Source organism: Athene cunicularia (genome assembly GCF_003259725.1).
Source record: "Athene cunicularia isolate RWA chromosome Z unlocalized genomic scaffold, athCun1 chrZ_part2, whole genome shotgun sequence".
NCBI classification, from domain to species: domain Eukaryota; kingdom Metazoa; phylum Chordata; class Aves; order Strigiformes; family Strigidae; genus Athene; species Athene cunicularia.
In genome coordinates, this window is record NW_020799143.1 from 17,800,974 (window position 1) to 17,825,482 (window position 24,509).

At 35.5% G+C, this 24,509-nt stretch overlaps 1 protein-coding gene across 1 annotated transcript in view; it reads right to left on the bottom strand.

The window, feature by feature from the left end:
• Positions 1–24,509, bottom strand: part of TRPM3 (transient receptor potential cation channel subfamily M member 3) — a 324,961-nt gene that overhangs the window by 157,337 nt on the left and 143,115 nt on the right. Inside the window, exons 2-3 of the mRNA XM_026866467.1 lie at positions 6,410–6,489; positions 5,527–5,731 (exon numbers count right to left, since the gene is read on the bottom strand). Coding sequence (XP_026722268.1) covers positions 5,527–5,731; positions 6,410–6,489 — 285 coding nt within the window. The remainder of the gene's footprint in view (positions 1–5,526; positions 5,732–6,409; positions 6,490–24,509) is intronic.

Below are 24,509 nucleotides of genomic sequence, written 5' to 3' on the forward strand. Positions count from 1 at the left end.
TTTGTCCATATTAAAAATTCAGTTCTTTCAGTCTTGTAGAGGAATATTCAGCCTTTTCATTTTTTGTTTAGAATCTTAATGAGTATATCTGCCGTTCCTAAATTCCTTTGCTATAGCCTCCAGAAATAAATTTAAATTGAAATGTAAATCTAAGCTAAACTACTGCTCTATTACGCTGAATTTCCATGTTTATTGTATCTGTCAGCTGTAGAAATTATCAGTTCTAATGTCAAATTATTTAAACCCTTCTTTATGGGAGTGGTTTATAGATAGGATGCAAGACTTCAGCTGTTATATGTCAGCAGAGCAGGGCAAGATTGGAAGCAGTTTTGAACCACAGAACCTAACGACTGATCTAACTCACCTCAGCATAATACTGTGAAATGATAAATCATCAGGTTCAAGCTGTCATGCACATTTGATCTCTAAGATGGTGCAGAAATAATCAGAAAGGGTGCTGTATGATGCCAATAGTTGTTTCACTGTTCTGTCAAAGATTTCCTAGAAAACAACTGTGCCCATCATCAGTCAAACAGCCATATGCTTGCATGTTGGGCTCCAATGCCCTGGGGCAAAAGTCAAGTTCTACTACTCCATTACTCAAGCACAACTGTGTTATTAAAGTACATGTGAATGACTGCAGGTGAGAATCTCAGTGAATAAAATAGAAAGATTCAGAATTCTGTTGTATTTCTTCAAAGAAAATCTCTTCAGAGAACATTTTATGATTTGTAGTCTAAGGTTGCTCCTTTGTTTCTCTTTGATGCATGCAGGTACTGGGTGGCTGTTTCACCTACCTTAAATAAGATTCCATCACTGAAGACACTTCAGGCTAAAGACTGATTCCTTCAAAGTGTGACCTTCACATAAAAAATAGGCCTAATGTAATTCTCACTGAATTCAACAGAAAAGCTTTCACTTATACTGAAACCAGACTGGTTCCTTATAAGTTAATACACTTAAACATCTTAAGGCCTCATCCAAGTTCCACTAAATAGTCAGAGGAAGGACCCTCATTGATTTAAATGGGCTTTGAATAGATGTTTTTCTGTGTTATTTTCCCCTTTTCTCCATGTAGGACACCATCTTTCAAATTCTGTAAATGTTATTTAAGTATTAATGTACTATAAAAAAAACAAGGCTTGCTGCCTTTTTTTCCTCTCAAAAGCACTAATGGCTTTTAAGATCCTTTTTACACAGTTTTGATAAAACAATATATTTTAAAAGCAGGAATGTAACTTTCAATTGGCTGATTTCCAAATATCCTTAATAACGTATAATGTTTTGAGGATCTGAGTATTAGAAAGTCTGTCTAAGAAATAGTTTAAATTCATTGGAATTCTACTGATGTTCTTTCATGTTTCGAGTTTATAAACTGAAGTAAACTTTATTTCTTCTACAGCTACAAACATAGATTAGCTATTTATTGTGTATATTAAATGTATCACTGGAATGCATTAAATTAGGAGGAATGCATTTAACTCACTAAAGCTTTTCAAATACCCCTCTTTCACCTTATTTTGAAAAACCATGATCAAATAAATTTCAGTTCTATAAAGAGCAGTCTTTTAAAAAAGGTTGATATGGAATCCAGGCATGCCATTTAATGAAAGAATGTCAAGAAGTTTTTTTGTGTGCGGAAAGGCAGATAATAAATTAAAAAAATTGGTTTAGCTGGTCACAAGTTCAGTGCAAAATGCACCACAGCAAGATTGTCTTAACTAATGACCAGAACCTGTTTTGAAATTGTTCAGAATATTGCTCATAATTGGAATGGAATCACTCTCATTAGTCTGATAATTGCTCTCAGAGTTAGGATAATAAATTGCCAGTATATAATTAGATGAATACAGCCAAGTTGTTTCTTGAACTATTAAGAGCCCACTGATATAATCAGAACACATTTTATTAATTTTCTATCTTTCTTTAAACCACTGATTTACAGCAAAATCTCTTAATAAAGCCTAGATATCTCCACATCGCTCTCAGACCTTTTTACAGTTGTTAGAAGTAAAAATCAGCCATAGAAACAATGTAAATGTGAACAGCAAACCTGTTAAATCTGTTTCTTAAACATTAACAGGATGAACGTAGAGATCTAAAAACCACAGTGGTGTTGCAAGATGGTCTGTGGTTACATGAACACTGAAAGAAAGGTCTCTTTAGTGATCCTGTTATCTAATCTTGGCTATATATTTCTATACAATCTGCTGCACCCTCAGCTATTCACATAATTAATTTAAGTAGCTTAGTGCAGCCCCACTGAAGATACTTTAAGAACTGAATGGTATTAGCAAAACTCATGCCATTTGAGAATTTTTGTTCTATGTGGCTGTGGGAATGAAATTAATGTAATGGTTTTATTTGCAATATGTAAACCTACATCACCTTTTCTGTTTTGTTCCAAATCCACAGGTTCTATTATAATTTCAGTGTAATTTTCATTTTCACAGCTAAAGCTGCCACTGTTAATTGTCTGGTGGTAACTGATATAATATTATACCACTGCATTTGTAGTTTGCAAATTTACATATATTTACTATCAAATTTGTATATATATTATTAAAATCTAATTCTGCTACTTCCAGTGGTGGAAATAATTGTCTGTCTGTCTTACATGCAGTAATCTGTTCCATTAATTAACTGTCAGTTTCACAATTATAAATCTGAGGTTACAGTTTCCATTAATAAATCCTATCTCATTCCTTGCAGCCTGATTCACAAAAAATCACCAATTTTGCTGTTAGCACAGAGCAAGATAATACTACTCAGTTCTGTGTTTCTCTTGCTTAATGATTTTCATGTGTGGATATCCTTTCTATGAAATAAAGTAAAGAACAGGTGGTGAACTTTATGCCAAATTCTTTGCATGAGGTTTTCCTTGATGCTGGTTGCTGCTTTGTAGGGTTATGCCAACAGGCACAATATTAACCTACCATGATTGTCAGCAAATACCAGTGGTATTTAATATCCAGTAGCTAGAAATCAAGCAGCATATTTTTAGAAAAGAACAAATGTCCATTTATCATGTTTTCTCTCTTTTCTCTCTCTCTCCCTGCCCCTGTTGATATGCCTGCTTTTGGGTTTGAAAATGTATTGTCTCAACAAGAATGTTTCCAAGGATTATGTACTTGTTACTTTATCCAAATCTTATTTTTCAAGATAATTTAAATGCTCTTTTTCCCCCTCCTCTGCTGGCAAAATTGGTTGGTTGTCTTGACTGAGCAAAGTCTTAGCTTTCACAGAAAGCTTCTGATTTGGTAAGTTTTATTTATTATGGAAAAGACCTTGTACCCTGTAAATTCAGAGAGGAGTTTCATTCTTTCTATTAATAAAACTGCAACAACTACTTAGGCAGTTCTTTGACTATAATCTACCCTAAAATAATGTCAAGGAGTGGAAATATGACCATAAGGACACCTTCATACTGTCTGCAGTGACAAACATACCATAGTATAACAAAGCTCTTAATTTTGTTTCCATTTTTAAAAATGCATAATTAATGACTATGCAAATATCCTTATTTTGGTCATATGAAAGATGTTTTTCTCATAGGTGGTAACCAAGTAGGACACCCGTTAAAGAGATATTTAGTGACTTGTTTAATTTGAAGCACTTTTCGCACTAGTGGGATGATTGAATATCTGGAGCTTTTATAGACTTATTTAATTCATGAAGAATTTGGTCATACCCATGTTTTGCGTAGGGTTTAATGACTATGAATAGAAGGCAGATGCAACTATCTTGCCAATTCTAGTACTGTCAAAATAAATCCAAAGCTTTTCCAGCAATAAATGTTTTGTCTGTATTCATCCCTATGTTTTAACTTGTCATTTAGATCTCTCAGATTTTTAACCCCTTTTTGCTTTTTTTTTTTTTTTCCTTAAATTCTTCATGTTTTCATTCCTGACTGCATTCTGTGACAAGATTTTTCTTTCCTTCATGTTGACTTCCAATCTTACCTGCACTCTTCCACTTCAAGAATATTTCTTTGATCACACAGCATATACCTTGGAGCATCTCCTGTTCTCTTACAGCACTGTGGCAGTACACCAGAATCCCAACAAAGAACCCTCTAGAGAAACTGGTATCAACAACTTCCCTAAACCCTTCATCATTTCTTGGTTGCCCAAGACTACTTTTGTCTGGGCAGAGCAGTTTATTGCTTTATACTGATGTTCAAGTATATCACTCAAAAAGCTCTAGTAAGTGCCCTTCCTCATAAAGACAGATTAATGCAAAGTATCCATATGCAGTGAATAACATGATGAATATTACATCTCTGATTCTTTCTCAATTTTGGTGAAAAGCATTTTATTTTGTTCCCACTCCTTGTGAAGATACCAGCAACATGGTTTGGTTCATTTCAGTGCTGAGGGAGGCTCAATTTATTCACACTAAACAAATGTTATTGTCTTTCTCTAGCAATGGCCTTGTAGACTTTTAGGTGATTGTTTATCAACCAAACATTATGTGTGCGTGATACTCTCAGAGAAATGACCTAATTTTCTACCTGTTTCTTCATGCAACTGTTTTCTGGTTTCTCTCAAAGGAGGCCATCCGTCTGGGCAAACAGAACCATCCAGTCAAGTACTCATTCCATCTCCAGCACATATATATTTGAGGAAAATATCTGAGTCTTGCTAGTATAGTACCTGAGCTCTTCATTGTCTCTAATCCATCTTGTACCATGACAGATTTGAGAGACCTGCTGGGAATAATTCAAGCAAAGAAGATGGAACAGGTTTGCTGGGCAGGTTGTTCTGCAGAGTGGCCTAAGATTCTGCTTCTGCCCTCACTGCTGCCCAAACCAGTGTCTTGGCCATGATGTGCAAGTTACACACTCATCTCTCATTCCCGGAGTTTCAGGTTATGCAGTTTAGATATAGCCAGAGAGATTCTTCCTTTCATGTAATGCCACATGGAAGAAATACACGCATGGGTTAGTGCAGGTGCTGGAAGCATCTCTCCAACTTAGTGGAGCAATGCCTTCATATTAATATATTTCAGTATTGCTCCATTTACAATTAAGTGACTTGCTCAAGAAAATCTGTGGCAGAATAGGGATTTCTGAGTTCCTAGCTTAGACGCCTACTGGGACTCTTATTTCACTGAAAGATGAACCAGTAAATCTAACTGGTCTATGCTCTGATATATGTCTGGAGAAATATTAAAAGAAATTTGGTATATTTCAGATTTTTCAGCCTTGCAGTCACACCCAGCAATGGGAAACCATAGCTGAATTCTAAAGTATTCAGAAAAAGAGGGATGGCTAGCCACTGGAAGAAAATTGTGATAGCAGAATGTTAGCCTGTCCTCAGTCTTCACAAAGGTAGCCCCTCTTATGCTGCACTCCAGCTGTTACAGTTAATTTTGTTCACCAATTCTCTGACACATGATACATAAAACATACGGTACAGTCTTACCCTAAATAATACTTTAAAATTAAGAAAGAGTGCTGTTCATTCTTTGTGAATCCCTTTTTGAGGTAGCAGCATTATTTATCTAAGAGAAGAACATGGTTACCATGGCTTTATTGGAGTGGCCTCCTCCTTGGAACTCAATGGTTCCAAAAGCGTCAGTTGGGCTGAGCTGTGTGTGCTTGCTGATGGACCACTTCTCCGACTGGATGTCATTGCGAGTAAGCCTGCTTTCATTTTTCTCATTCTGAATAATGGAGATGCTTGGAGTCAGTCCAACATGTTGACCTATTAGACGCCCACAGCAACACCTGTGACATTAAACAGATAGAAAACTTGAGTCACATGTATGTATAAACTGAACAGGGAAAAAAACTATCTTAAATGGCCTAAAAGTCTTCAAAAAAGCCCCCTCTTAAACTCTGCTGACCACGGCTATCTGAAGCCTCTACTTGTGGAAACAAAATAGTACAGATATAACCTTTTCTTTCTGTGATCTTCTTTACTTTGGACTCTCCTATATTTCAATAAAATCATGCTTTGTTCTAAATATGTACAAAATTAAGTTAAAGAACATGTTCTACGGTCTTCAGATGACATCAGGCCAAATATTCAGCTTCTGCATGGACTAGAACATAGTTTAAATTGGCAGTTCACTGTAATTATTTTCTTTTGACAGTATTATTTGTCATGCATCCAATTGAGGTAAATATTCAAGGCACTGAATATTGAACTGGGAAGATAAGGAAATTAAACATAGATGCTGATCCACCTTCGATGTATGGTTTGTTTTTTTTTTTTATTAAATAAGTTTTGAAATGTAAACAAATAGTGCCCACAGGAATCTATTACTCCAGATGTATTTCCACCACCTTCTGATCAAATAAGTCCTTACAAACTATTTATATCCATGTACCTACATATGCACACTTAAATATATAGATATTTTATTGTAACTGACTGATTTTTCATGAGTAGCATGCAATTACCTATGGGGGTCTTTGGTGCTGGGTATGATATGAACACATTCTCTCTTGTAAAATGCTCTTTCTATCCATGATTTCTGTGCCTAAAAAAGAGAAAGGAAATGCAATGAGCTCGGTTTGCTTATTAAATACAGCTTACACTACAACTGAAGAACGACTTCAAGCATAAAAGAAAACTGCACTGTCTTTGCACATACACAGTGTGCATATTGCACAGAGAAAACGTTTTCCATGAGAACTATGATTGCCTTCTAGAACTAAGCACACAACACAAGCTCTTTAGATTGTTTTCATATTCACTAGTCAGATGACTCTGATGCTGTCATCTATGTTCTCATAGCAGGAATCACTGGAGAAGAAATAATTCAAACTGTAAAGCTTTCTGCACGATAGAGAAAACCCACACATTTTCATTAAAAATATTTTAAAAAACCTATTTCCATTTTAGTGATACAACTAAGTCAGCTCTAATTAAAAAACAAACAAACAAACTCAGAAACTAGAAAATAAATATCTCACAATAAAACTTATAACACTATGATTCCAATGCAGGTTTTTTTATACAAGCACTTAGAGTGCTGTTTAACATGGAGCCAGAAAATACAGTTCATATGTGGACATCTTAATGGGAAGAAAAAAAATGGAAGTTTTTTTTCTGAAAGGAGACACAAAAAACTTTGGTATGTAACAGTCAGATGACCAGCTGATGTAGCCTCTGAAACGGAGTTCAGAGAAGTTATGCCTGTTCATAACACTCAATATCTTCCCCCGAGTATTTGCAGGAAAGCAAATGATTTCTCTCAGCATAGTCTTTAATTTTCAGATACACATGAGATCTTTTTTAAAAAGAAAGGTAGATGGGTAGGAAAGAAAAAAAAAAAAACAAACCAAAACTAAACAACCAAACATAAAAGCAAATAAGAGACTTCCAGAGTTCTGAAATCTTTTTAATCATCCAGACAATCCTTGCTCCTTATAACAGGAATCCCAGAAAGCTCTCGAAAACTTTCTCCCACACAAAATTCAATTATTTCATTTAATTTCTTTAAAAAATTCATTTCAAACAGATTTTATAAAATGTATTTAAATAATAAAATTACTTAATTGCACAGCATAAATAGAACTGTAACTTATGAACTATGATGAAGGTATCTGAGAGTTCAGTAATGTGAAATGAATTCAAAGGAAGTCTGAGCATCCTGACTCTATAAAAAGAGAAAATATGAAATTGTCTTTATAACATTATAATTTTACCTCACATACTATATATAGTGTACATAGTGTAAGGTTAGACAGTACATAGTGTAAGGTTAGACAGTAATCTACCTAAATAACACATTAACTGATATTACCTTGCTAACTATCTAATGTTACCTTTTTGTCAACTCAGTCTGCATGCCATTTTTCATGTTTAAATCCAGAAATCTGTGTTTCTGGGACTTTTGGAAATCATTTTGAAGTTTGCAAATTTCTTGGAGTCAAAGAATGTCACTAGTATATTGTACCGTAATAAGAATTTATAGCTACATCCATTACTTACCACTCTCAGTACTTAAAAAGTAATTATTTTGCCTTTTTCATGGAAGATAACCCCTTACTGGATCTAGTGGTCACTCATGTTATATAACAATATTTCATCTTTGCTCTACTTGCATTTTTATTCGAAAAATCTGCTAGACTTCAAATTTTATAGGAATGGTAGATGCTCTAACATGACTTTTACAGTCAATAAGAAGAAAAGTCTATTAAAAACATTAAACAGAACTTTGATCTTCCTTACTGTAGCAAACAAAAGTTAATACATTATAGAATGTGAGGCAATGTTTGTTTCATGTTTAAGCAAATGACAGTACAATAGAAAAATGAAAATCTAGGAGTTTTACTTTATAGAGGAGAGATTACCTTGAAGTTCTATTTTACCAATTCTAAATGCTTGTAAGCCTATGATGCAGGCAAGAATCATTGTCATCATCAAAATATTTTATATTTTAGTCAATTCAGTTTAGAAGTCTAGTGCATCATTAAGTAATTTCTCACTTTAGTAGTCTTTTCAGGCAAAGGATGGCTTTTTATAAACTAGCTTTCTAGAAATGTCAAGGCATCCGGAGTGGACTTTATGAACTTTCATTGCCTCTTTTACTGCAGAACTTTTGAAGCTAAACTACATCATAAAATTAGGGTTTTTCTTTTTGTTGAGTGTTGTAGAGAAAGGAAGTAAGTTACACCTACTATTCAGATATTTGCTAACATTTGAAATTATATACTTTACTGTGTGGACCACATATTCTTGAAATTTCTACCTTTGAGCTCCAAGAGTACAAAAGCTTTCTATATTGTCTTAAGAAGACACACACTGATAAGAAGCTGCAGATTTATGAATAAGCTTTGTTATATATGTATATATAAAGTAACTTTTATGAAAAAAAAAAGGGACACTTTCAGAATAATGCCAGTCTTATCTTCATGCTTGTTTGTTTTAACACTAAACATGTGCCTGCAATTTCCTTTATCTTCTCTAGAAAACAGGAAAATCTTTTGTAAAACAACTTTTCTTCCTGGCATCCAAAATCAGATCCTACCACAGAGATTACATAGTGTATGATTATCATTCATGTTGCCAAGAGTCCCTCAAAATACCCTTTAATAAATTTCATAAATTTTGCATACTCTTCCATAAACAAATTACCTTGGTGAAGTTAGTTACTACATAGGCCCAATGTATCTTTTGTAAAGATGGTCACTCATTCAACTTCTCTAAGCCTCAAGATCCAATACAAAAGGTGCCATAGCAGGTACCTCACTGAAAACTTTTTACTTTAGGTATACAAACAGGCTTTCAAAAACCAAGAAACTGACATTTAAAGTTTGTTTTCCTCCTCTTTTCATACTGTCTTTTCATGTAGAAAAGAAACCCAGTTATGTTAAATCTCATCATAATTTGCATTTGAATATTCGTTATAGATCTTCAACTGTAATATTGAAAAAAAAAAAAATTAAAAAAGTCCTTTATTCACATCAGGAGAAAAAGACTTCTCAGATTTTAGATCTCAAACTATATATTATTGTACCCAACAGAATCACAATGCCAAAATACACAATTTACTCATTTCATAATTTCTTGTCCTTGCAAACTAAAAACAAAGCATCTGGTTTCACTACCCTGTGCCTGGTATCTTTCTGTGACAGAGACCATCTGCAATGAAATACAAGGTTCGGAGGTATAATAGATTATGTTATAACTTGCCACAGAGTCTTCATAACAAAATTAGAATAACTTGAGGAAAGCAACTCATTCATAACAAAACAGTCTGCATTAAACTCTTGTTTATAATGTGAATTAATAAAGTAGTAAAAAGTTTAGAAAAGTTGCAAGAATAGTAGAACAAGCTTATCATCTTTCATTTCATAAACACTCCAATATTAATTCACAAGACAATTTAAAGTGCACAGTGAATTCCTAAGGTACATGACATACTTATATGTTGATTTAGTTTACTGGTATCTTAGATCTCTATGTTAAGGCTTTCTTCATTAACCTAGCTGCAAAACCCCACCAAGAACATTTCCCCCCCCTCTTTTTTACCTGAGCATCAAATTTAGCATTTAAGTTTGTCCCAGAGCAAACTGCTGTTCACGTTTCCCTGCTGGTCATTGCTAATGTGTGCATTTCTGACCGCCCCCTGAACAACTCTTCAGCTAATCCGTAGGGCAGAGATGTGAGAGCAGGCGAAACCCTCGCATCCATTAGCAGCTTGGAATTTGCTTGCTGTGGGATTAGCCTCGTTAAGGCTTCGGGGGACGCTCACCTGCAGCCCACAACACTGCTCAGTTAGAACATCTAATCTGACGCCAAAAGAAAAACAAATCCCCTGACAGGTTGGATTTGACTTGCACAAGCCTTGATGTGCTTTTTTCCTTCCTCTTCTTCCACCTTAGAGACTGAGCTTGTGTGATAAGGTGCTCTGAATTCTTCAATTCAACCCAGGAAAACAAATCCTTCAAAAGAAACACTGTACTAAACTGGAAAGAACCTGAGCACACAAGAGAGACTGTTACTCTCCAAAGAATGAAACCAGTGTGTTTATTTGGTAACTGTGAGAAATCTATACACAGTTGAAATATATTGCAATTAATCAGCAATGTCATTTTTTTTCAAAGTAGCTGGGGTTTGTCGCTGTTTCTCACCACAGTTGCTCTACTGTAGTGAATGTAACTTTTCAGAAAGTCATAAACATAAACCTTTGTCTTTCAAGGACAAGCAACTGCATTGTTTTCAGCTTAATTAAAAGTTAGTAACTTAAACCACAACTTAAATGTTTACAAATTTGGAGACTGCTTCTTTACTGTACCACTTTGATATCAATACTGAAGAACAACTTTTCATAAGAACAACACTTGGATTTTTTTAATAGATAGCAATTATATGTGTTGAATTACTTACTTCAAGAGTTTTGCAAATATAAAATATTTTTACTCTCCCCCCTGCAGCCACCCAAGTTTGGATGAATTCCTCTCTACTCCTACATATGCATAACATACCCTCCTTTCCTTTGCCAGTAAGCCTGCACCTAATGCATGTAAAACATTCCGTCCATCCTTGGCACTGATGAATACACAAGCACTAAACTATTCTGCATGTACATTAGCTCTGATGGGCTCAGGATGGGCAAGGCTGAGCATATGCATCAACTGCTAAACTTCTTACACCATCACGTATGTTGAGGAGCTTCTGCTAGGCTGGCTAATCCATGAGATTTTTTACTCACTTGGTTCCCTGAGTTTTTGTGTAACATACATGTATTTTTTATGTAATATATATATATGAAGTATGTCCATATACACACTCTGTATGCACATATATACACTCTGTTCCAGCAAAGCTACAACCTGTGAGATTTCTCTAGCACACAGTTCAGAGCAACAGAGATCATGTGCACATCTTGAGAGATCTCTTTAGCACAGGATCAGGCCAAAGATGATTTGTGAAGAACAGCAAAGGTAGAGGAAGTTGCAGTATGAAGACAGCAGCTAGCAAACAGCTCAATGAGGTCAAGCGTCTGCAGGAAAAGACTACTTGCATTTTAACACAAGGGAATTTGATTTGGTTGACATGGTGGAGAAAACGTGAAGGGGGAGGAGAGGGAAGATTTCACATGATTAAGATAACTCAGTAAAAATCCCAATCTGACTTTGAAGTGAAAAATTCAGTATTTAAGACTTGACGAGATTTTGGAGATTGTTCCCAGATTCAGTTTCAGCTTGCAAAGTAACCTGGCTCAGAAACAACAGCTTTTGTCTTAAGAAATCAACGCAAGCACAATGGTTATACTCGCATATGTCACCCAGTGGCAATGTGAAGGATGTTTTTTAGATAGGGACTTAGAGTTGCCACATGCCATTGATGCTACAGAAAATTACAACTGCCTTTGCCATGGTTCATTCACAGATGCATTAAAGTTATGACACTCTTGCAATGAAACTACCAGTGCCATAGCTACTCCTGTATTTTCAGAAGTAAAGAAACAGCCAATAAGCAGAGATAGCTGTTTTTTTTTCAATATGGTCCAACTGTACAACAGTGCTATCAAAGAGGTGGATGCTGCACATTTAATGCTAAAAACATACACATTATTTACATTTTCAACTCAGCTCACTGTTAATGAAATGAACTCTCAAGCAGCAGGTAGCAATGAGCTCAGTACTGACTCCTCATAAAAGAGGACAGCAAATATTAAAAATTAATCAAGAACAGAAATTTTTCAGGAAGATAAATTCTGGCAGATTTTAACATGCTATGTAGCTGGGATGGTTAACTGCTGACCTCTGAATTAACATTATTTTAAAAAGAGAGCCAAGAGTGCAATTTCATAAACCTGCAATTTCAGTGGCAGAGCCAAACTGGAGGCAGTTCTAACCCTCTGCTTCCCAACTTTGTTTATCTCCAGCAGGTGACCAGATTATAAAACAGGTTTCACTGGGGCAAGAGAGGTGGTGTTAAAATTCTCTACCTTGTAGAGGGGAAGAGTAACTGGACAGGCAGTGAAGTATTACTGAAGGAAATTACAGACAGTATTTACAGGAGCATCTGGTGACTGAACTGCATCAGTGCCATTGCAAGCTGATGCGATTAGTGTTCCTTAACCAAATGAGCACTTTTGTGAATCCCACTGTCTCTGAGTAAAGACCCTTCATCTGTAACCTTCTATAGCTAGGTTAGTACAAAGGATTGCAATGCTTCAATATAACCTTATTACTAAGTGTGCTCAAGACAAGTTTCTACCCCTCCTTTCAGCGTCACCCAACTATGAGCATTATAAGCACTTCTGTGTCTTGCTTGAAGCATTAGGATTTGACCTCTCTGGACATTAAGATCATTAGACTGTGCCCAAATGTTTCATTTTCTAACAGATGTTTATTACTAGTAGCATCATAGAGGCTGGCCATTAGAAGTTTTACCCTTTAAAGAGGCTGTACTTCTGTATGTTTTGTTCTTTTAACTGATTTCCCAAACACTTTATCATCAGAGTTCTTCCAAGAACAATGTTGAATTGTCTTGAAAGTCAAGCTGTATTCAGTACAGAGTAGGAGGGCGTAGAATGCAGTCATTTATTACTACAGCACATTACAGAATTTATCTGTTAGCATTGTTTACCAGATGCAGTTTTTATACTGTACTTAGAAGAAATAAGAGTAATTTAAAAATAATTGGGTACTTTTGACTCAATAGTTTATGATTTTAACCATTAAACCTGATTTTTTTTTTCTTACTTTAAGGTAACAGAAATGAAAAGAATGTCTCTGTTAATGCTGCTATGCAAATTTGTATTTATGCTTTATGTATTTTCAAAACATTATATAGACCAAACATATGTGACCAGTCAGTAGTATCCATGTAATTGATAAATTAACTGGAAAGATTAACAGATATTTTGAAAAGAACCAGGGAGAATTATTAGATCCAAGAATTGATGTAGATTTCCAGGTTCCTACAGACTTCCTCAAGATCAGTAGAAGTGCCAGGGGAAAATTTTAAAGAAACGCTTATTAAAATGAAGGTTGTATTGTAAAGAATATTTTCAAAAAGTTCTCCTATTTCCTTCTTACAGATAGTGACACATTAGGGGAAGAATTAAGCCTACCGACTTAATTCATGATGCTTCTTTAGAGAAATATTTATGATTTCACCAAGTCTGCTATGAGGCTAAAGTTGTTTAAATATTAACCTTTTCTATCAAGAAAGCCCTGATTGATGAGATGATGGGTTCATCTAGCCCACTATCCTGTCTCTACAAGTGCCATAAATATGTGATAGAAAAAAGGAAATATATGTCAAATGTATATAATGCTTTTTCCTAATAGTTTCTTAGCTAACAACTGTTTTCTGCTCATAGACTTTCTCTGTTGTTGTGACTTCTACACATTCTGTAACACTTCACGGGCTTTCCTCCATAAATGGGTCTGCTGATTTCATGCAGACTTTCAGCATCCTTAACATCCTTCTCCCTGCTACAGGGGGAATGATCTCCTTGTTTGTTTTGCATGTGACTTCTCATGCTTTCCCATGATGTTTATAACAGAGAGGCAGTGAACAGTCAATTCCCATGCATCCTCTTCATACCCATCATGGTTTCAGGATACATTTTTAATTTATTTATTTTATTTTTTTTTTTTACCCAGATTAACCATTTACCAAGTATTTTCTCACACAGAAACAATTTGTTACCTTTTATTATCCTTGCTGCCCTTCTTCAAACATTTCCAATGAATTTTATCCTTCCTTCTGGAAGGAACCAGAACTGTGCACCAAAGGTGAACTACAGATTGGTATTGTGACAAGCAGACATTCACTGTTTTGGTATCTCTTACTTTCCCAAAAATTCCTATTTTTTTTTTTTTCTCAGTCACCACTGCTGAGCACTGTGGTAATTCTCCCACAGAAGTATCTAGTATAACCTAATATTTCACTCCACTGCAGTAAATAATTTATAATATTAAGTGTAAAGAACTGTTAGAAAAATCAAGCTGTTTTAATAAAGATCTGACAGAACAGCAATACACCTTTATGAAGCTCTAATTTATTTCAAATGCAGCTTAGCAAACCATAGTGAAACATGAAATCACAGAAGTCTATAGGTGCATATACATAACTAGCAAGTAGAATATACAGGAAATATTTTTCTGCCACTCAGTGATGGCAGACTATTTATCTTTTAAACCAGGTTTTGGTTTCTAAAAAAGTGTAACATTTTTTCTAACTCCTCAAAATAAGGAAAGAAAATTACCTTCACATTAAAGACAGATCTTACTGCTCTCTAATTAAAAAATTGTGAAGTTAAAATGCACACATAGGAGTTTTGCACTGAATAGAATCTTGGTCTGAACCCCTTTAGTTCTAAATTGCTGATTCTACCCCACAAATGTGTGACAGCTATAACATTGTCTGCTTTTTCATTAGAGTGAGGTGGTTTTGCTACTCACTGTGTGGGTGCTGAGTTGATGAAGCAATTAAAATCAAATTGTACATAATTGTATGAAAGAGCGTTTCCCAAGCCTAAACATTCAAATGGACCAATTATACACCACTGTTCACATTTCATCTCATCTTCCAGCCCTGCAGTTATTTACGAGTCCCTCTTGAGCCTCCTGTGTGATGCAGCCCCCAGGCATCCTTTGCTAGAATGCCTTGGTTGAGGTCCTGGTTCCACCACCTTTTAGCCTTCCTCCAGACACCGGTTTGGAGAAATGGAACAAGAGAAGAGCCAGTTATTAGAGATGACACAACATTCTGTCATCAGCTGTTTTGTCTCCCTCCTCTTCAGCTGAGCCAAACTAATTTTCTCAGATGCAAAGCAAGGGAAGTTTCCTTTAGCTGAAGAAGCCCACTGAAACACCCAAAAGGCAAAACATCAGAGGATGTAGCTCTGATGCTTCTTAGGTCTTCTATGCCATAAAGGAAAATTCTTAATTCTGTCTTTTGTCAACATTTTGGAACTATGTGATTTTGAATTATATGAAACATTATTCAGACCTGATAATATCAGTTGTTTGATATGGAATAAAATAACAGCACTGTGTTTTCTTCTGCTGATAATCATACTACCCAAATTGCATATATTGGAATGAAACATGTTATACTTTCTGATTATGTCACATCATTAAGCAGATAGGGTCAACTGGAAATTGCATTAAGTTCGAAAAAATTGTACCAGTTTCAAATCACATAGGAGGATTTAACAATGCAGTCAAAATCTTATTATCTCTTTGAACTAATAATTTTAAGTGGACTTTAACTGCAACTAAGAGAGATCTAGAAGCATGTATTCTTTCTGTCAAGTCTTCATAGCTGTAGCTTTTTACAGACACAGACAAAATTGTAAATGTACCTCTTCTTCATACATAGCCTAATCTGATATACCAACATGTCATATGAAGGAGGGATAAAATATTACTGAAATATAATACCAATATTACCAAAATTCAGGTTGATACTCATGTTTTTTTCATTCTCCAATGGAAATTTATTTATATGATCTGCATTTTAAAGAGAAAGCAAAGCCAGCACTGTAATTTTGCTATGAGATATGCTGGACTAATGTGACATTTTTTGAGATATTCAAGGTGGTTAAGACATAAACTGGGACTGTCCATGTTTCTTATTTTTGTCTTAAAGTACCTCTGTAGAGTAGTGGACTTTCACTGCAGAAGTAGCAGGACAGAGGTTTCTGCAGGGAAAGAAACTACAAAAGAAACATTTCAGAAAATGCAAGGGCAAATCAAATGACTAAATATTTAGTGTATTAAGAAGTAGTTAAAAACTGATGAGATACAAAAGTACATTAGAATTGCAAGGCATAAACTGAAAGAAACTTGCTCATAGTAGATGATTCCCCCAGACACATCTCTTCTCATCCTTTTTTTTTTTTTTTTTCCCACTAATAATGCAAGTTTCATGCCTATTTCTTCCAATGTCAACAGCTTCATAAAGAGACCATTTGTGAAGATTTTCTTAATTCATCATATAAAATTACAAACTGCTGCCAAATCAAGTGATCACCATTGGGGTGAAGAGGGACAGAAGAATGTGGGAGCAGTAATTATCGATGACTGGTTCACAAGACAGGGCATAGCACCACTCCAAAGGTAGCTCAGAGGACTTGCAACATTCACTTTAACTATGAAAGAAAAAAGGGCCAAAACTTTCAAGAGCCACAAAACTTATTAACATGGCTTCATTCTATGGGAAATCTGGCATGATGAACCTGTCAATATGAAAGCAATCTTGTAGTTTCTTCACTTTTTATATCCAGCCTTGGTCGAAAAAAAAAAAAAGTAAAGTCTTTATTATATGAACAGACACACAACCAGGCATGGGAAAGAGACTTAAAAACACACTGCTTGAATCACGTTAAGACTCCAAAGCTCTTGTGCACAGCAGAAATCCCCAAAGAGCTGAAATGATTATAACACTCAGAAGAGATTTTCAGAAAAAACAGCATCGTGGGACAGCAATCACTAACAAGAGGTGGTTTACTCTAATTTACTGAACTCTGACACTAACTTAATCCTGCTCTAGTCTGGAGAAGAATATGGCAGAACCTATGGAATTTATCTCTACAGCACAGCTGCAATGCATATACTCCGCTGTGATGAGGTATTAACAACAGGGGTTATTCACTTTTAAAAATATTTTCCTTCATACCCCACAAAATCTTGTACGGACTATAAACCGATGACCACTGCACCCTCCATGCACAGAAATCCACAGTCAGCACTGGTATGGGAAACCATTTAGAGCACTAATCACACCAACATGGGAGTAAAACATGGATTCCAGGCTGTAAACACACCATGTCATCTGGAGAACTTGGTTGCTAGGTCTTGGTAAACTTCAGCCAGGATCTCTAAGCTATTCTTGTAACTATCTTCATGTCAGATTCATCATCATGTGCAGACTATGCTGGAAGGTAGGAGGGGTGCCTTCCTGGACCACTCTTGACAACTTTATTATACAGAACATGAATACTAAAGCACACAGATTCTATATATATGTAGGTATTTCATTTTCTGTCCTATAACCTTCATTTCTTATTTTTCTTCTCCCAGTACTTTATACACCAGATTTTACTGACTTCTATCTTAGTAAACATCAAGTAACAGATACATTTTAGGCATGTATCAAGCCCTATGTATGATTTGGTGTCTAATAGTAAAATTGTGGCATTGACAACAGTGCTTTCAACATTAGCTTGTTTATAAATGTTCTTGTGAACAGATGGTGGTGATATTCTGAATGGTTACAATATTACTCTCTCTTAACTTGCCATTCAAATGGCATTAGGAAAAACAGCTCCAATATTGATTCAGATGTCATTATTATGTGATCTGTTGTGAGCTTTGATTTCAGTGATATCTTCAACTGAAACCAAAGGTACTACTCTAGCTAACTCTTAAAAAAAGAGTTTAATAAATGATGCCAGTGACATACCACTTGAAACCAAACTGACTAAAATGCTAGCAGGTGTTGATACCAATGTCAAAAAGAGCTAAGGAAAACATTTCTCAGCAGATTAGGACAAAATGGAAATTGTGACATTGACTCACTGTTGCCTTTCACCAAATTTGAAAGTAAATGACATATGAGGCAAATGCTTTCTTTTCAATTGTGTTGCTTGTACCTGACAATGTCTGGTCAGAAGAAAGAGAGAAGATCCACTTCCAGGAAGAAGCTGGAAGCACCATGCAGGTGGTCAGGGGAAGAGAGAGCAGCCCTCCAGACTCTCTAGTGACTCCTGCAGCCAGGAGTATGGCAGCTCCTTCCCTCAACACCCCACTGTTAAAGGCTTTGATCCTTCCATACCACTGCATGAACAGTATTCCTCTTCTCCCAGTGCAGACCTTTCTTCTCTACCTTGCCTGACACAATGCAATGGAAAACATTAGAGAAAGTCCTATTCTGCCTGATAGATCTCCCATGCAATACTTACGGGCTTTTGTTGTTGGGGAGTGGATAGCAGGAGACAGAAAAATCTTTTACTTATTAAAATATCTTGAGTCCAGTTGCTTTAGCAAACCCAGCAAATCCAAACTGGGGCTCTTACAAACCTGTTTCAGAGAAAGGAAACTTGCTCCCTGCACTGAGTTACATTTCTTTAAAAAAAACCTTCTATGAAGTTTGTCATTATAGTATTTTATTTCTGAGGGATTTTGGCTTTATAATATTTTGGCATTATTATAATCTAGGCTTAGCTGTATAGTTAGGTTTTTTGTTTTTTTTTTTTTTTTTTTTTTCCCCTCTGTTAAGTAACTGAAGATTGTTGACATTTGATTTTCCTGAAAAATAATATCCAAATTTCAATTGCCCACCTCAGGTAGTGTTTCAGTTCAGGAATAAACAAGTAAGAAAAACACAACTAAAGTATAACCTAAAGATTAAATTCCTGAATTAATCAGGAGTACAGTAATACTTTATAGATATTTTCTCCTTATAAAAATATGGTTTTCTTGTAATATCTACAGCATATTTGCATAAGTATGAGGGAAGATGTTGAAAATATCTAGAGAACACGAGCATTTATGAAGTCATGGGAGTGAACGATCAATCTGAAACACTGTCAGGTAAACCCTGATTAGGATATTGAGAACAGTGCAAGAAACTGTTTTTATGCACTTTGCTTATGCTTTCCATATATGATGCTGTCAAGGAGGAAGCATGTGTAATTCTCTAATGATTCAAGCAGCACATTTAAAGTGTCATAGTACAGCAAAACTGAAATAGTTAAGACAGTCCCTTCCTTGTAGAACTACAAAGATTCCGTACCATTGTTTTTAGGTATATTTCTTCATTGAATGTTTATAGTATTATGCAATTCAATATTTTTTTTTTAAAAAATGTTGAGATCAAGTATTATTTTGTGACATATATTTCTGCATTAATGAAAAAATCACAGAAAAACTTGCAGCATATTTATAGTTCTCTGATCTTATTTAGCTCATAATAATTTCATGTCATGCACATATCTGTCAGTCAAGAGACAATGCATTATTTCTTTTATGTCAAGGCATTTTCATTATCTTTCTATTATTTCTGACTCAGAATCATAACTATACTTGGGAACTTGAAGACCTTTGTCACTCTACAATATTTTTCATGCAGGTTGTGTGCTCTAGTGTCGACCACTGACTCTGGAAGCATTGCTTTTTCCTTCTTTTTGTCAAATTCAACTAAAAAATAAACATCACTGTGACTACTGCTATCGACTCTTGCTCCCTATCAGATGAAAGCAGTCAGACTACCTAATTCAAGACCCCTACAACATTCCGACAAAGGGAAAAATCTCACACACATAAAATTAAAAAATGCGTAATTCTGTCACTTAAATTTCGAGCCCAATTGTAGATAAGTGCATTATGCAAGGTATTTTTTTGTAATATAGTTCCATGTGCACAGTAACTATTTGTTTTTTTCCTTATGGAGTGTGAAATTTCACAGGTTGTTCCTCGGCATGTACTTACTTAATTGGCAAAGAAGTTGAATATAATCAATGTAATTATTATTCCAACTCTTCTGTGATTCAAGAATGACTGTAAAAGCACAAACATTTTTCCAAGATGAGTTTAATAAAAGTCTTGGCACTTTTTTTCTTTATGTGCACATGAACCCATTATTCCTATTTTCTCCCTGAAGTTTAGTCCTACTCATAGGGTTTAAACAGAAGTAAACATAAAGTATTCTCCAATAACAAAGAAACAATCACTAAATATGATTTTATAAAGTTTCATGAGTTTTATTCAGGGTCAAAGCAGAAGGAAAAGAATAGCTTTGAGACAAAATTTCTTAATAAATCACAGACTAAGAGAAGAAGAAAATCACGGGAAATAGAAATTAAGAAGGTACTTCGAGTGTTTCTTGTTTGATCTGAACAGAGGGTCTTACTTTAAAAGGACTGTTAAAAAAAATCAGCTAGTATTTTAGTCTCAGGAGGTTTGAAACTTGGTTGAATCTGCTGAATTTCTCAAGCAAAAGACATGATATAAAAACTCAAGCAGGATTTAAATTTTAAATTCTTGTATAATAAGTAACTTTAAAGATGATATATATCAGAATTTAGTCATGATGTGTATCAACACATAATTATGACCATCTTTTTATATAATAGAAAATATTTCTCAGGATTTTCCATTCTGTTTTATTTTATGGATTTAGCTTTGCTTGATGTTTGAAAGCTTTACTGAAAGGCTTTCTTTCATCCTCTTCTGTCTTTGACTTAAGACTATTAAGCCAATCCTACAGTTTTGTTTCTAAGCCTTGAATTAATATTAGGATTGCACTTTTATAGAGAACTTGGGTGGGCCTCATTAAATCTTAAATCCTGCAAATTATTCTATGTGGGCAACCCACAGTGCCATGGCTTTGGAAAATTTGGAGGACTGGAGCCCAGCAATGAGGAAAACAATCCCCATGCTTTCACATGCTATCATACTTGTGCTTTTAGCCACAACAGTCAGCTGATTCTGTGTACTAGTTTCATGTACCAGTTGCCAGAAATAGTCTCAATGAGAAAATGATAGTGCCATTGCATGGTTCCTTACATGCAATAATTCTTGCAACTGTACATATACATGTCTAAACATAAACCACAATTGGGGTGGGGTATCTCTACTACACCAATCTAGAAATAAAGAGCAAGCATGAATACACGAGGTGAAGCCTTGGAAAGAGGCTCTGACTCATGGGCAAAATGTTGTAAACCTTCATCACCAATAACCCCATTCTCTGGGACTGAGCCCCATTATTTTTCTCCCACCATATTTGAAATGTTGATGGATGATATCCACCTGCAGAGGACTTAGCTTATAACTTTTCCACCATGGAAACAGCCTGGCAAGCCACTGTGAAGGCATTTAAACATGAAGATGGGCATAAGAGAGCTATGTTCTTTTTGGTAGATCTTATCCTCCATTTTTGCCTCCAGTACCTAGTAAAATATTTTCATGTGAATAGACACATTTTGTAGAACAACTTTCTATGACGTATTGAAATACTTTCTATAAGCTAGCCAATCCCTCTTCCTTCTCCCTCATAAAGGTGAAATGAATTCCTTAAATCAATCCTGACCTCAGTTGCAAGCTATAGGCTTAAGGAAATAATGTTGCTACAACTTGTCCTATCAGCTGGTCAGTCCAGGTAGTCACAGCTGACTCTTTTTACTTGAAAAGGTGTGTGAGAGAAAGTGGAGTTGCAATGTACGACCTAGCTTAGACTATGTAGTGTAAAACATTAACACTGCTGGTATGGAAAGCGCAATTTCCACCCTGTCAGTCCACAAAGACAACAGTGGAATTCAGTGTTGCTGAGGGGTCAGACAGGACTGGCAAAATTGGCAGTCTCTTCATCCACTGATCAAAAAGTTGGAATTTGACTCCCTAGACACAAAGTGATTGACATGAACATTTTTAATAGGCAATTCAATTGGTTTTGGGCTTTTTTTTTTTTGTTTGTTTGTTTTTGTTTTTGTTGAGCCTTGCACTAAGATCTGCAATGTCAGAAATCAGAACACAACCATGTCTGAAGACCTTTATTCCTTGTGCTGAAACTACTTTGGAAAGCAAGGTGATATGGGCCTTTCATTAGATTAATACAGATCAAATACTGTCTTTTAAAAGACAATATGCTGCTAATATTAACCATCTTGAGCTCTACTGATGTCTGCCAGCTGATGCCTGCAAGCAGTTGATGATAACTGCTGTAAGGGGCCTCAGACAAGAATGCACCCAAGGACATAATTTTTGCAACTGTGATGGGTACATCCCAGAGAGGGCAGAGAAACCAATAGACACCTTGGTAGTCAAAGACAAGAAAGCTGAGAAACTTTACAGACAGAGCAATGAGCCAATATGAGGCCTCATATGGAAAAAACCTCAAGAGTTCCTGGAAAGAACACTAAGAGACACCTCTTCAACAACCACTAGGGACCACCACAGACCACCAAAACCCCCCATGGAAGCCACTCAGAGACCCTTCCCCAAATATTAGTATGCCTGTGCAATGTATTAACATATGCATGAGATCCTCTGACAAATAGGTGTGTACTTCTTGGAAATTACATGAATATTCGTTTATTTTATTGTATATAAAGGGTGTGCCTTTGTCTTTCGGCATGCGCATTGGGTGAAATGATCCCCTGTGCATCCAGCACTGCAATAAAGAATTCCTGCCTTCTAAAACTTCAAACTAAGTCTTAGGACATTCTTTTGAGACCAAATTTATGGTGAACCTACAAGGTTATTCAATTCTACATACAATGTAGAATTGTACATATGACTGAGAATAAAAATCACTGCTGCCCTACAGCACTGTATGTTGAGTGCAGCTTGCAACGTTCTAGAGGATTCTGGAAGTATTTAAGCACACAAATTGCAGCTAATTAGAGCTTCTGAGTTTAGTGAATACTTATAGTACAGAGAAGAAAAAAAACAGTTGAGGAGCTTAGTCTTACTATTTGCATAGTTGTATAACGGGGTCATTCACAGCACAGGCATGTAAGCAGCTTTAACTTACTTGTTTTGACTTGACTTTGAAATAAGTATTTTAATGTAATTTTTTTAGAATATGCAGTTTTGAATATGCTAGATATTAAAATCTAGTGATGGGGGAAAAAAAAAACCCCAAACCCAAACACCTTTTGCTTAAAAAGGCTTGAGCAATTTCTCTTTTTTTGTTGGGTTTAAACCTCTTGGAATTTGATTACACAGCACATTCCAGCTATCTGCCCCAGCAGACCACTCTATCAGGACTTGCTGATTACTACTTACGCATTGGTTCAATGTGAGCCCTTGAAGGATTTAATTTAATGCAGATTAGTACCTTTATTAAACTGTGGTTAATTGAAGCCTCCGGGCTCTGCTCAATATTGTTCAGTGAAGTGGATTAGTTGTTTTAATTTGTTGCTCTCTCACATGAAAAAATAATAATGAAATAATTAGCTTTTCCACTGGGCTACTGAGGGTGATGTTACTATAGGCTTTTAGCTTACATATTTTAAACTGGCAGTTTTCTAATTTGCAGAGATGCCTATGGTTCAGCAAACTTAGAAACTAAGTTGACCCAATAGCACTCTCTTGGTTTAATTTTAAAAAAGAATAAATTAAGACCACCATCAAGAATGTCTTACCGAATCTATGACTAAAGTCTGGCACTATTTCCTCTGATCAGAAAAGAAAAAAACAGAAAATAAATAATTTCTGGAACACTTTTAATTGTTATTTTAATTTTAGTTGTTTTCCTAAGGGTTTCTGTAAACAGTTTTTGATCTGACAACTTTATTCTAAATTGAACAGAAATATTAAGAAAGATTATAAAAAATTAAGGAATAATCGTGTACCTACTGCAGTTGGTGACACAATAAAGAGTGTCACTGGCTCACTGAAGATAATTTATTAAAAAAATTATTTAGAAAACTTTATATTCTAAGTGAAGATGTGATCTATTATTTTTCACTGTTGACTTTTTAGGGAATGATAATTTAAGATTAAATTAAAAATAATAGGTCATGTGATTTTTAATATAGTGTCTGCTTTAGTCTGTGACTGATTTACACTGGAAATTCTTGGGAAAAGGTGATTAAAGGAAAGAAAATAACTCACCAAAACCAACTGTATCTAAAACACCTGGAAAAACTCATCTGCTTCTATGAGAGAGATGTGATAACAAAATGGCTCCTGCTTTCGCCCAGCACAATTCCTGCTAAACTAAAAGGGGCAGTGAGGAAAGGCTCAGTTCAGAACATGCAGAGATACCTCTGATTTTAACACAGAGCTCTAGGTAGCTTTGAAAACTGATAAGAGTGTAATAAGATTGCTGTGGTGGTTGCACACGACAGATACGGTCTATACAACACAGACTGCAGCACAACGGGATTCTGCTTAGGGTGAAAGATGTTCATTACCTTCTCTCTAGCGTGTTGACTGCACCACACAACTTGGTGTTGTCAACAAACTTGCTGAGGGTGCACTCAGTCTCACTGTCCATGTTGCCAACAAAGACGTTAAACAGGACTGGTCCCAATACTGGCCCATGAGGAATGCCATTTGTCACTGCTTGAAC